We start from the raw sequence: 12757 nt of genomic DNA, 5'->3' as shown, positions 1-12757 counted from the left end.
CGCCGATTCTGGCAACATGTTTGCTTTTTCTTGTCGCCAAGGGTGTATAGAGTCATAAACTCCACCTGCACGATATCGCCTGGGGGCCCAGCGACTGATAGCTTGGAAAACGTCTACGGGTCAAGATATGCAAGCGACCGGGTTGCCGGCCCTCTGCAGCATGCATCGTCTTGAGGCTAGTTCTGCCTACATACCTATGCTAGGAAAAGGTCTACCGACAGCTGGTGCAATCTGGCTCCTGAGAAATAGGCGTTCCTTCTGGTGCTCTGGAGCTGATGGAAGAGCCGCCCCGGCTTGCTGCTATCAAGTTCGCCATGAAGATCAGATCAGGCAGGCAGGGTAGCCGCTCACAACGACTACGACAGGCTGCCTCGACTTAAGACCAGGCACCGACGGCTTTCTTAACCTGATGAAAACGGAGTCCTCGCGAAATCCCAAGTATGGGGACAACCCTAGACCATAGCACATTGCAGGGGCGTCGAGTAAACGATCTTAAACCCCTACACCGACACATAGCTAGCTTGTTCAACATGTGATCTCTATCGAGACGGTGTGATTTTGTATAGTAACCTCCGCAATAGCCCATTTACTTTGACGCAAGCCTGCAAAGCCCAGTCCTTAGGTGCCGATACCTTACCTGCCTGTCATATCAACGTGCGATTTACCACACATCAATACAGGAAGCTTCCTAATCCACCCGTATAGAGAGCCTCATGAACTCCATGTCTTGGACCTCAGCCTGGCTGCCGTGGCAACTCGACCTAGCCTGCAGTGAACATTGACAAGGTCAGATCGGGCAACGGGACTCAAGGAAAGTCGAAATCAGCCCAACCAATACCGCGCTGTCTTGTATGAAAAGGGGAACGCAATCCCGACAACTTGTTGTGTCCCCATGGTCCCCAATAAGAGATGGACAGTCCCCTCGGATCCCACAAGGACGACCATCAAAAGAATGCCTATTAGACCTCCTTAAGCTGACAATGTACACCACACACACACACACTCACTATCTCTCCTTCTCTGGCGTGCGGGCACACCCACACACACACCACTCACCTGCAACCCGCGCCAAGACATCTCAGCCTGACTCACCCCGAACCAAACGGCCTCATTGTGAGCACAGGGTATCTATAATATCTTTTTTTTTTTCCTTCTTTCCTGACTGTTCCCCTAACACCACCATGCCATGTCGTGGGCCGCAAAGAATGCGACCAAAAATCGATGCTTGTCCCCCGAAATGTAGCAAATATGATGGTTAAAGTCTATCATCCCACCACCCATTCCACGACCAAAACGCAACCTCTTCGGCTAAGTTTCGTTACGTAGAATGTTAGAACCGGATGAGCGTGGGGGGACAGAAACATACCTCACTCGCACACACACACACACACAATCTCTCTCTCTCTCTCTCTCTCTCTTGTGCAAAAAGACAGACAGACAGACACACACACACACACACACACACACACACAAGCCACGGGGAATTGTCAAACCAGAATGCGAAAAGAAAGCCGGAGATGGAGGGAGGGAAAGAACCCATATGCACCTCAACGTGTCCTACGACACCCTTCCCCTCCCCCACACAACCTTGGCTGCCGGTCATGCATACATGCAGCACCCCGAATTCGTACGTCACTTTATCTCACCACACTTAGTGGCCATAAACCGTAACACCACGAACGGGGACGCATAATCACGGGCTCGCAGATAAATCTGGTGTGATGTCTTTCTCTTTTGTACGATTCGTGATCGCTCTACTGCCGCCGCTGCTGCCTCGGTGTATCCGAAACAGATGATCCCGCTCGTTTGGGATACCCGCAGTACATATGTACATACATGTTCTACCACATAGAGGTCGCCGTAGGTCTTGCCTGAGGCGATATGCTCATGTCTATGCTCGTCCTCCACCCGCCATAGGTGATCGATGCCCCCAGCTGTATGATGCTACCGCTGCTAAATGAATCATGACCCAAGGAATGCTGCCTGGAAGAAGTCGAAAAACCTACTGCCCGTGTCGTGGAATCCTTTCTTTTATTTCCCCGCTTCTCAAGGCAGTGAGGAAACCCAAAAAAAGCGCGGCCGGGCGAAACAGAGATAGCTCCCAACGCCTTGCTAGTGACAAAGATGGTTTACGACCAGAGTAGATCATAGCCAAAACCATCTCCCCCCAACTCGTACCGGATCCTGGTTCAGATCTGACAGGCCAGGCGATACCGCACACCCCTAGTCGTATGACAGGACACCAACTTCCCCGCAGTGGACGTCCTGTGGTGGTCGCCTAGCCTGCTGCCAGCGACTCACAAAGCTCCTGTCGTGCCGTGATCGGACCGCCCTCACGCCGACTCGTCTATCCTCCCAAATCAGTGGTCTGCGGTCTTCTCGACGGTAGGAAGCTCCTTAAGCGCCTCGCCAATTATATTGAGAGCCTTGCGGAGCTCCGACTCGGAAATGACCAATGGCGGCGCAAAGCGGATGATGTTTCCGTGCGTGGGCTTGGCCTGTTTATATGTTAGTAGTCTGTGTCGAACAGCGGGAAGTGGGGGGAAGGGAAGTGAAGTTGAAGACGACATACCAAAAGGCCCTTCTCCTTCAGCAACAAGCACAGATCCCACGCCGTGCGGCCGGCGGCAGCAGACTCGTCAATCACGACAGCGTTCAGGAGACCCTTACCGCGTACGGTCTGGATGATGGGTGAGTTGAAGGCCTTGATGCCATCACGGAAGATGTGGCCAAGCTTCTCCGCTTTAGCCGTGAGGTCTTCCTCTTCCATGATCTCTAGAGCGCGGATCGAGACTGCACAGCCGAGCGGGTTGCCACCGTAGGTCGAACCGTGCGTGCCAGGCTCCACGACGAGCATCACCTCCTTGCTAGACAACACACAGCTGACGGGGTACAGTCCGCCAGAGATGGCCTTGCCGAGGGTGATCATGTCGGGCTTGATGCCAGCCCACTGAGAGCAGAGCATGCGACCGGTGCGGCCAATACCCGTCTGGATCTCATCGCAAATGAAAAGCACGTTGTGCTTTTTGCAGAGCTCCGACACGCGCTTCAGGTAGTCATCGTCGGGTACCACAACACCAGCCTCACCCTGTATCGGCTCGATGATGATGGCGGCCGTGTCCTTGCCGTGGGCCTCAAATACCTCCTCAATATCGGCAATGTTGTTGTAACGAATCGGCTTGCCAGTGGAGGGGTTTATGGCACCGATGTTAGGCACGTACGGGCCGTAGTTGTCTCTTGACTCGGGATCGACAGAGAGGGAGATCGCAGTCATCTAGTGAGACACAACGTCAGCGCCAAAGTTCGCCTTCAAAGGAAGAAAGGAGAGGAAAGGAGGGGAGAGAAGGTCGCCGGATAAGGCAAAAAAAGACTTACCGTTCGTCCATGGAAGTTGTCATTCACAGAGAATACCAAAGCCTTGCCCTGCTCGACACCCTTCACCTTGTACGCCCACTTGCGCGCAATCTTGATAGCAGTCTCAACGGCCTCGGCACCCGTGTTCATGGGCAGGACCATGTCATAGCCGAAAACTTGCTGGATCTTCTCAGCCCACTTGGGAAAGACATCATTGTAGAAGGCGCGCGAGCTGAGGGTCAAGCGGCCGGCCTGCTCCGCCAGGGCCTTCACCAGCTCCGGGTGACAATGGCCTTGGTTGACGGCGCTGTAGGCAGAAAGAAAGTCGAGGTACTGACGACCCTCGGGATCCCAGACGTGGACGCCGCTTGCGCGAGAGAAAACGACGGGGAGAGGGTGGTAGTTGTGAGCGGCGTACTCGTTCTCGGCCTTGATAGCGCCGTCAGTCGAGGCAGCGTGGTATCGTGAGTCGGCGGCATTGCCATTGCCGTTGGTCTGGGTGGCACCGCCGTTTGCGTGGGGAGCCATGGTGTAAGTTGATGGGAGGTTCGGGATAATGGGCAGTAAAGCAAAAGAGAGGCCAGGAAAGCGTCAGGACAGTTAAAGGTATCGATTGACGTTAATGATCATTCAATTCGTGTCGCCAGGAAGAGTGTCTTTGGGACAAGTGGCAGTTGCAACAAGGTTTGGTAGAGAAAACATCAAGAGAAGAAGATCAAAGCGAGGGGCAAATCGCGGGGTCTAAGCTAGTTATACCCTGTTGGCTTGGCCGGTTCTGGGGGTCCTTGACTAAAACAACCAAAAAAAAAAAAACGAGGCGACATGACATGGGAAGCAAGCAGAAAGAGGCTATGAAAGCAGGAGGCGGCGGCGTCGGCGGCGGCGGCGGCGGCAACATGGACAGGGCCAGACTCGACAAAGACGGAGGCGGGTATCAGCGCCAGAAGCCTAGCAAATCGCCAGCAAAAGAGTGAGAGGAAAAACCTGACACGACATGGACTGAAGCCAAACCTGGGACCATGACCTGGAACCAAACTCTTGGTGTCGGAGTAAGAGGCGTGCCGCTATGCCTCTAAGTGCAGGTATGTTCCCCTAAGTGCAGGTATAAGCGGCTCAAGTGGGTGAGTGGGCAGGATGACGCCCGAGGGGCCATGTAAGGGAAACCATCCCGGTGCCATTTCAGTCACATGGCCGGGGGACAGACGAGGAGGTGTGGTCCAACAAAACACAAGTGCGGCCGAAGGAAAGCGGCGCCGGTGTTTCCAAGCTGGTGTAAAAATCTCGTAATGGGAAGTCCGATGATGTATGCTGCGTGCTGGAATGTCAAGATGACAGAAAAGTAGAGGTAGGAAAACAACCAACAAACCGACTGCCGACAGATGATTTGATTGATTGGCGGGGCTCAAAACCGGGAGGGAAGAACGAATGAGGGGAAATCAGAGAAAAGAGAGCGCCGATAACGGGCGGTATAAGCCTCTGGTAAGGTTGGTCCTTTCGTCAACCAACGTATGCCTATCTATGCTATCATCTGCGTAAGCTTTCATTCAACTTGCGTTTCCCTCTCGAACCACAAAGATAGGGTTTTGTAAGGCATGTATAATTCAGAGCTGTGCCATTGGACCAAAGCTCGATAAGTGGAAGAACGAAACCGTGGAGAATCAGAAAGAAGGCTTGGGGCCGAGAGAGACGAGAAAATGACCAAATCCCCGTCAAAAAGCGACAGTCTTGTCCAATGACGACGGCGCTGATTGTCAATTCCTCCCCTCGGAACCAATGGGAAGCGCTACTAATATGGAGACTAGCGAGGAACCAATGGGACGGCTTCGGCGGCCAGAGCATAGTGGGACCTTATGCCTGAAATTCAAGGTTTTGGATTAGGTGGTCTTCAGATTGCTGACGACTCAGTTTAGCGGCCAAAAGACCTGGGGATGACGGCCTGTCACTGAAACTTAGGGGGCCAACCTCGTCCCATTCGCTCTCGTACTGTCGTGCAGTGCTCCAATTTCCCAATCTCGTCTCGACATTCCATTAGCGATTAGGAAGCCCACCCCCCGGTGGCTTCTATTTCGGCATCAACCCAATCCTTCCTAACGAGGAGAGCACGAGGAAGAAAATAAACCCAAATTGTCTCTTTCAGAAGTCGTCACAACACCCTCAGCACGTACCAGCACAACCACACACCATTTCCAACCGCCTCAGGCAGCCCTCCTGACTCAACCCCCTCTAAGTTTTCTCATCAATGCTCTTGCCGTCCGCCCGATGATTACGCAATAGCTTCCGACCTCGACCCCACTGACCCCCGTTCGCCGCTGCCGCCGCCGGCCATACTATCTCCCTAAAGTACCGTACCACCGTGCCAAGCGCGTGCCCACAATGGCTTCCGTCGGCTCCCCGCCCGCCCCCGAACTCCTAAAGGCAGTTCGTAACGAGCACAACAAGCCCTCCGTGTTCCGGCACCTCCTCATCATCCGCCTACTCAACGCTTGGTGGGTCCTCACCTTTTTCCAGCCCGATGAATATTTTCAGGCTCTCGAGCCCGCTTGGCGTATGGCCTTTGGAGAGGGGAGCAGTGCATGGATTACATGGGTAAGTTTGTCGTCTCTCGTCCTTTTTCTTTTTTTATTCTTTTTTTTTTCCCTTTTTCTCCCTTCCAAATTATCCTTAATACGTACAAATTATTGTCAGCTTGACAATTTCAGTGGATACTGACCCCGTTCAGGAATGGAGATATCAACTCCGCTCCTCTTTGCATCCTGCTCTCTTCGCTGGTGTGTACGCCCTCGCGGACATTGTGGCCCGGCCTCTCCCCGCTGCTGCTCAATCATGGCTTCTCCTCCTGGCTCCAAAGGCCATCCAGGCGTTCTTCGCTGCGGCCGGTGACTGGTATACATGGCAGCTCGCCGTCAAGATCTACGGCGCGGACAGTTCCATCTCGTGGTTCGCTGTAAGTGTATCTTTCTCGACGCTAGATCCCAGAGAAAAAGCTTCTCATGAGAAGCCCTCATACTCACAATCTCATAGCTTTTCATGAGCATGTTCAGCCCCTTTCAATGGTACTGCTCAACACGAACCTTCTCCAACTCATTGGAGACCACACTCACCATCATGGCCCTCAACTACTGGCCATGGGAGCTCCTCGGTGAGAGCAAGGCTGTAAAAGAGAACCCCAAAGCAGCCCAGTCCATCTTAAAAACCCCCGGAACTCTCAATAGGTATGTCTTCATGTGACCTTACCAACTCCGTGAGCACCTCACTGATTATGACATAGCCTTCGCCTATCGCTTGTACTTGCCGCCACCGCGGTCCTCCTCCGCCCGACAAATATCCTAATTTGGGCTACGGTCGCAGCTGTGACTCTCGGTCGGTCCTTCTTTGCCCGTTCAGTTCTCACGTCCGGCACCATCTTCATTCTAATCCGCGAGGCTTTCCTTTGCGGCGCGCTTGCCCTCTCTCTCTCCCTCGCCTCCGACCGCCTCTATTTTGGCGAATGGACCTTTCCGCCCTACAAATGGCTCTACTTCAACATTTCCCAGTCTCTGGCAGTGTTCTATGGCCATAATGACTGGCACTACTACCTCTCTCAAGGGCTGCCTCTGCTATCAATGGCTTACCTTCCCTTCGTCCTCATGTCCCTCTACAAGCCCCCCTCGACACCTTCAAAAGTCCGCTCCTTGACTATCAAAACCTTGTCAGCGATAGTCTATGTGACGATAGCATCCCTCTCCATCATTTCCCACAAAGAAGTCCGCTTCATCTACCCTCTTCTTCCTGTTCTCCATATCCTCGCCGCGGCGCCCTTGGCCTCCTTCTTGACAACCATGCCCCCGCAGAGCTCCAAAACCCCTCTCCCGAGGCCCCGTCTCCGTCACAAGAAGCTTTTAACTACTGCCTTGTGCTTCCATGCCCTCGTGTCCTTCTTCCTGACCCTCCTTCACCAACCCGCGCCCCTGACAGTCCTATCCTACCTCAGAAACAGCTACGCTCGCCTCCACCCAGACTCTTCGCCTTCGGCCCCGGCATCGACAAACTCCTCATCTGAAGAGCTCTTTGCCCTCTTTCTGACTCCTTGCCATACGACTCCCTGGCGCTCGCACCTTCACTACCCTTCCCTCCGCGCCCGCGCGCTAACGTGCGAGCCCCCACTGCACACCGCACCAGACACCCCAGAACGGCTCAACTACCGCGATGAGGCGGACCGCTTCTTCGACGACCCCCAGCTCTTCATGTCCACCGAACTGTGGCCGTCGACAGAAACAGCGGCAGCTTCGCCGGGGAAGACCGCAGGCGAAGAGATCCCCCGCTACCTCGTCGGCTTCGAAGGCATCGAGCCCTGGCTCCAGGAATTCTTCGACGGCCCCGCCGGCAAGGCGTTCGGCGTCCGGCCCACCCGCGTCCGGCAGCTGTGGAACGGCTTCTTCAATGAGGATTCGCGCCGGCGCGGCAAGCTTGTCGTCTGGGATACAGGGCTGTATACCACCAAGTCTTAGGATATTCGTCAACGTGGTCTGGTCAAAAAGGATGTACCGAGCGCGAAAAATGCGCAGAAGTTGTATACAAATCAAAAAATGTTGGAGAAGACGTTTAGTTCGAAGCAAAAAGTGTTCCCCGGTGGAACTTGTACATTTAGTAGAAAGGAAAATAAGACGAGTTCGCTTCTTCAAATGAGTAAAACGTAAGTATATCAAGATAATTCGCATGACATGCGGTTAGTCTCAAGACAATCAACTTGATTGTACCTGGACTTCAGCCATAGATTAGAATGGCCTCTTAGATGAACGCTCTAGATCTCTGGCAAAAAAAGGGGAACGTCGAGTTTTAGCTTGAATATTCTTTTTACTAGTATGCTCTGACCGACTATCAATTTTCCTCAGCGGCTAGCCTGCCAACGCCCTTCTTCAACGTCCACGTCACAAAGCAGCATCCATTCACTTGGTACGGACTCGGGTTGAAACATGAAAGTCTTTTCTTTTCCTAGACCATGAATACCTATCCCATGAACGTTATGGGGACTGACTACATTTGACAACGCCTACTGACAATGATCCATTCATAGCGAGCGAGCCCGTGGGCAATGCTTCGCTGACACCAAGCCAGAGAATCGAGCAACTCCATACAGTATGAATCACAAATGTGGCCATCGAGTGATACCATTGTGAACATTTGGGAGAGAAAGAATTCCCATCTACCTGTGCCTACTCTTTCATCCCTGAACGTACGTCATAATATCCAAAGACACCAAGTGATCCCCAGACTTTGCCAAAACACCAATGTATTTCATGTTCGATATTCGAATGTCGTCATAACTACCGCGATTCTTCGGGTTGCGCTTGTGGTTGCGTTGCTTGTGTTGCATGTGCCTGAGCTGGCTGTGGCAAAGGGACTTGGGGTTGCGTGGGCTGAGCGGAGTGAGGCTGAGTAGCTTCAGATTGACTTTGCTGCGGCTGTGCCGGCTGCGGTTGAGGCGCCTGTGCCGGAATAACTTGTGGTTGGGATGCTGCCGGTTGTGGCGGCGACGTGGGTAAAGCTGGGTGCTGTACCTTCTCTTCAGGCTCCCTTCGAATATCCAAGCTCTTCCCTCTGCCTGACATCATGCTAGAACTTCCCAAGGAAGACTGCCGGTCTGCTGGAGGAGACTTGTTTCGCCGTTGTTCAGCACTCTCCTTCGCCTCTCGGTACTTGTTCCTAATCCAGCCAATAGGGCCCTTGGATTCGTCCTTGCCGTCCTTGTCCTTGCCTGATTCATGGCTCTCGGTGTTGTGCATAGGCTGTTCAGAGCTCTCGCCAGTGAAGCTCTTGCGTGGCTTGTATCCGCCGCTACCAATTGAAGTGGTGCTAACATCGGCATTGTCATTTGACCCGAATGCTAGGCGAGGCGATGTCACCGGGGGGTACTGGTGACCATCGTCCTTCCTTTGACGAGACAGCCTCCACCTCCTCTTCTTGTCCTTGTCCTGTTCTATAGCTTCCGCCGACGTTGTCATGATTGACTCTTCAGTCTGATCAATGTCAGATCCTTCGTTGAAAGATGAGTGAAGGGATGTTGGTGGCGACTTCTTAGCCTTGAGGGTTTGTTCGGGGTGCAAAGTATTGGTTGAAGGGACTTGAGAAGCACGCGGAGTAGGCTCCGAAGGAGTGTCACCTGCAGGGTGGTTTGGCCTGATGGGAAGGGCATCGTGCTCAGGGATCGATCCACCTACGTGCTCCAAAGGATTGGGGACTTCAAAACTGGGCGAAATGGCAGCAGAATGCGTACCTGGCAGAGACGAAGCGGAACTTTGCGCACTGGGGTTCAAGCTACCCGGTATACGTTTCTTCTTCAATTTGTTGGGTTGCCTCTTCTCGCCCTCTCCGGTTGGAGATCTCTGAAATATGCTGGGAAGGCCTCTCTCTTTGGCGGGTGTGGTTGCCTCATGGGGATCGAGAAGCCTTTCTTGGCTCCTGCCTGCGGTACCAGACGCGCTGGGAGCCAAGGTAGACGTACCGATGGCGGCGGGTGCAGGTGAGATAGTGGACGCTGAAGGGGATTGATCGGGCATCTCAGAAAGCTCTTCGGTTGTAGAGGGGATCATGGGCTCCCTAGGGGATGATCCTGGAATCGGTGATGCATCGCGTCTAAATCTTCCACCTTGGAGAGCCGGGGATTTCTTCGACGGGACCGTGTTGCTTCTGCCGAGACCGCTGTTTGGAGTCGGGGCGAGCGCAGGGCTGTTGGGCGTGGTTGAACCGTCATGATGCGAGTGCCGCGAGGACGTTGATCTGTTTCTCCGAAGCATCCCGTCCCTCCTCACACTCTCAGCGCCCGCGCTCGCGTTAGATGCAGACCGTCCCAGACCTGACTTCCTATTCGGGTTGGGAGTAGTTGGTCCACCCGCAGGTGGGGGGGTTCCTTTTTCAATCAGCTGCTTGGTCTTCTCATCAGTAGCCGTGCCCTGCATGCCGATCAAGAAGTGGTCCTGGTTCTCGATCAGGAAAATAAGGACATGCTGGTTAAGGCGGTATTCCTCAGGGGCCATGGCGTGCTGAGGATGCGATAACATGCCGGGTTGAAAGATGGCCGCAAGGTTCTGAGAGTTCATCCTGTTCTCCTCCGACTTGGCGGCAAATACAGCCAGCAAATCCAAGATGTAAAGCAGCAGCTGACGGTTTAATGGCGGAAGCTCTGTGATCAACTTTTGATACTTGGCAATAGCGGCCTGCTCGTCAAAATTCTCGACGAATTGCGGGCCCTCAGCATCACCGACCGCTTGTCTTGTGGCGCCCCGCAAGGGTTCCCTGAACTTCTCATACAAATCCAGTGGCACGACGGGTTCGGGAAGGTCGTTGAGGTAACGTCGGAGGACATTGGCAGCATCATGAACCGTATAGTTGTCCCAAACTAAGCCCTTGCCGTAGCGGTCAGGAGAGTCAAAGATCTGTTTCAGCTCCTTGATTCGCTTTTCGGAGCCGCTGAGGCGGAAAATACCCTCCACCGACGTTGCTATGGGGAACGTAAGTATGCCACACATGCACAGCACAAGTTGAGCGCACTCACCCTTTTCCTTCAAGAATACGCCGCACTTGGCAACGACGATAGGAACATAGCCGTAAATGTAACTCTTGCCGTTCTCATCGACGAGAGATATCGCAACATTAGCGTAGGTGATGCTCTGGCGGAGGGGAACGCCAAAGATGCCATGGGGTCGGTTTTCTGTTGTAGACTGTTTAGCTCTTGAAGCAAAAGGGGTAGTAATGGCTGCGCGGATCCGCTTGGCACTCAGGCGCACAGGCTGGGTGATGAACAGGGGCATCCTGTTCAGCACACATGCCAGGCTGGTGGTGGTGGTAGCGGTGGTGGTGGGTGGTGGGAGCTGTCGCATCACTTGAAGCAACGATTCTTGGGGGAGAGGCTTCACAGTCTCATTCTTTGTGCGCATCCTGCATTAGCAGGACGGCATTTAGCGGGATGTGCGCTGTATCGATTGCGTCGTCGACATCTTCACTGAAGAAGGACTGGGCTGGGGGCGAAGGATTTCGAAGCGAAAGTAGAAGGGTAACTACCATTGTGTTCCTGGTGTTTTGAGGGCAGCTTGAAACCTTTCCACCACGATTTCAAATCTCTCTTGTTAGGAGTCGAGGGTCCGGCGGTTGCAGTCGAGGTACCGCTCGAAGGCTGGAAAGCCTGGTTTGGGGGAGGAGCGGCGGACGTCATCGCAATGACGGGGCGCAGTTGGTCGGAGCTCAATTATCGTGTCGTAGCCAGCGTCTTGCCGTCGGGAGAAAGGATGGTGAACGAAGGATACCTAAAGACCAAAAACGGACAGAAGATTTAAATCCAGCGATCGGAAGACAGGGCAGAGTCGGTGCAGCCAGTTTCGCCTTGAGATCTAGTCGGTCGGTAGGTCGGCTCGCCTGGTCGCTTGGTGGTGTTTTGCACTGGGTTAGGTTGCTAGGAAGGTATTGGGTGTGAGCAGCATGCGCTAAGATGGGATGCGACACGCAGGCGGTGATTGGGCGTGGGGTTTCTTTTGGCGCGCGAATGTTCCTTTGTCGAGTGATGCACTCCAACAGCAGTCTGAAGGCTTTCCACCTATCCTTTTTTTTTTTTTCTCTTCCCCTACCGTGTTGCTGGTGTCATGGAAAGAGTTATGACCATGGAGGATGGAAGTGTGAAATGAATGACGAAGGAGGATCCGCGAAGTAGGTAAAGTAGGGAGCTCAGGTGCTTTCGGGCAGCTTTGGCCAAAGGCAGTAAGTAGTAGGCGACGATGATGCGGAGCTGGTCTTTGGGGCGGCGGCGGCGGCGGGTATCGTAAGACAAGAGCTGTGCGTTAGTGGGATATTAACGACAGACAATGATGAAAGCGAACGACGTTTCCGATTAAGGCGCGCGACTGCACAGTTTATGCCCTCGCAAAGTAGAATCGTCCGCGAAGATGGCGAAGAACACCGCTGCTTATGTTCTTCTTGTTTTGGGGGGGTGGGAAGGAAGTTGGGGCCGGGGGAGAAGGGGTAAAAGCAAAAAAAAAAAAAAAAAAAAAACAGTACGGGCCGGCAAGGTAAGCGAGTGGGAAAGTGAGGTAATAGGCAGGAGGCCGAAGCAGACGAGAGAGGTAGGAAAGGCCAAGCAGGTAGAGAGGGAAGGAGGCGGAGGGGGGATGCAGGTGTTGTTTGATGGTTGCAAGTGCCAGTGTCAGTGTAGCAAGTGCGGGTGCAAGTGCAGGGCAAGAAAGGTCCAGGTCCAGGTCCAGGTCCAGGCCGGGCGCAGGTGCGTATGTGCGTAAGGCAAGGCAAGATCTGGTTAGGTGCTTCGAGGAAGGATTAGGTGGTGCCTTGGAGTAATGTAAAGCAAATGCAAATGTAAATCAGGTGGTGTGCAATGGTTGGCGTGTGTGTATGCGTGTGTGTGGTGTGTGTGTATGTACCG

The 12757-nt window shown here is 53.6% G+C and overlaps 3 protein-coding genes across 3 annotated transcripts; 1 reads left to right on the top strand and 2 right to left on the bottom strand.

Annotated features, from left to right (window-relative positions):
• Positions 1-2360: 2360 nt before the first annotated feature.
• On the bottom strand, positions 2361-3882 carry CTRU02_213784 (ornithine aminotransferase; the record flags this gene model as incomplete). The annotated part of the gene is made up of 3 exons (XM_036732941.1): positions 2361-2498; positions 2573-3274; positions 3376-3882. 3 exons carry the CDS (start codon positions 3880-3882, stop codon positions 2361-2363), a joined length of 1347 nt encoding a protein of 448 aa, XP_036575366.1.
• A 1845-nt stretch (positions 3883-5727) lies between these two features.
• On the top strand, positions 5728-7841 carry CTRU02_213783 (GPI mannosyltransferase 3; the record flags this gene model as incomplete). The annotated part of the gene is made up of 4 exons (XM_036732939.1): positions 5728-5940; positions 6074-6298; positions 6376-6566; positions 6623-7841. The coding sequence occupies 4 exons, from the start codon at positions 5728-5730 to the stop codon at positions 7839-7841; spliced, it is 1848 nt and encodes a 615-aa protein (XP_036575364.1).
• An 816-nt stretch (positions 7842-8657) lies between these two features.
• Positions 8658-11542, bottom strand: CTRU02_213782 (rho GTPase activator; the record flags this gene model as incomplete). Its single annotated transcript, XM_036732938.1, has 3 exons — positions 8658-10831; positions 10886-11044; positions 11392-11542. 3 exons carry the CDS (start codon positions 11540-11542, stop codon positions 8658-8660), a joined length of 2484 nt encoding a protein of 827 aa, XP_036575363.1.
• Positions 11543-12757: the final 1215 nt, after the last annotated feature.

Source organism: Colletotrichum truncatum, assembly GCF_014235925.2.
Source record: "Colletotrichum truncatum strain CMES1059 chromosome Unknown Contig_0010, whole genome shotgun sequence".
NCBI classification, from domain to species: domain Eukaryota; kingdom Fungi; phylum Ascomycota; class Sordariomycetes; order Glomerellales; family Glomerellaceae; genus Colletotrichum; species Colletotrichum truncatum.
This window is presented reverse-complemented; position numbering and strand designations above follow the sequence as displayed.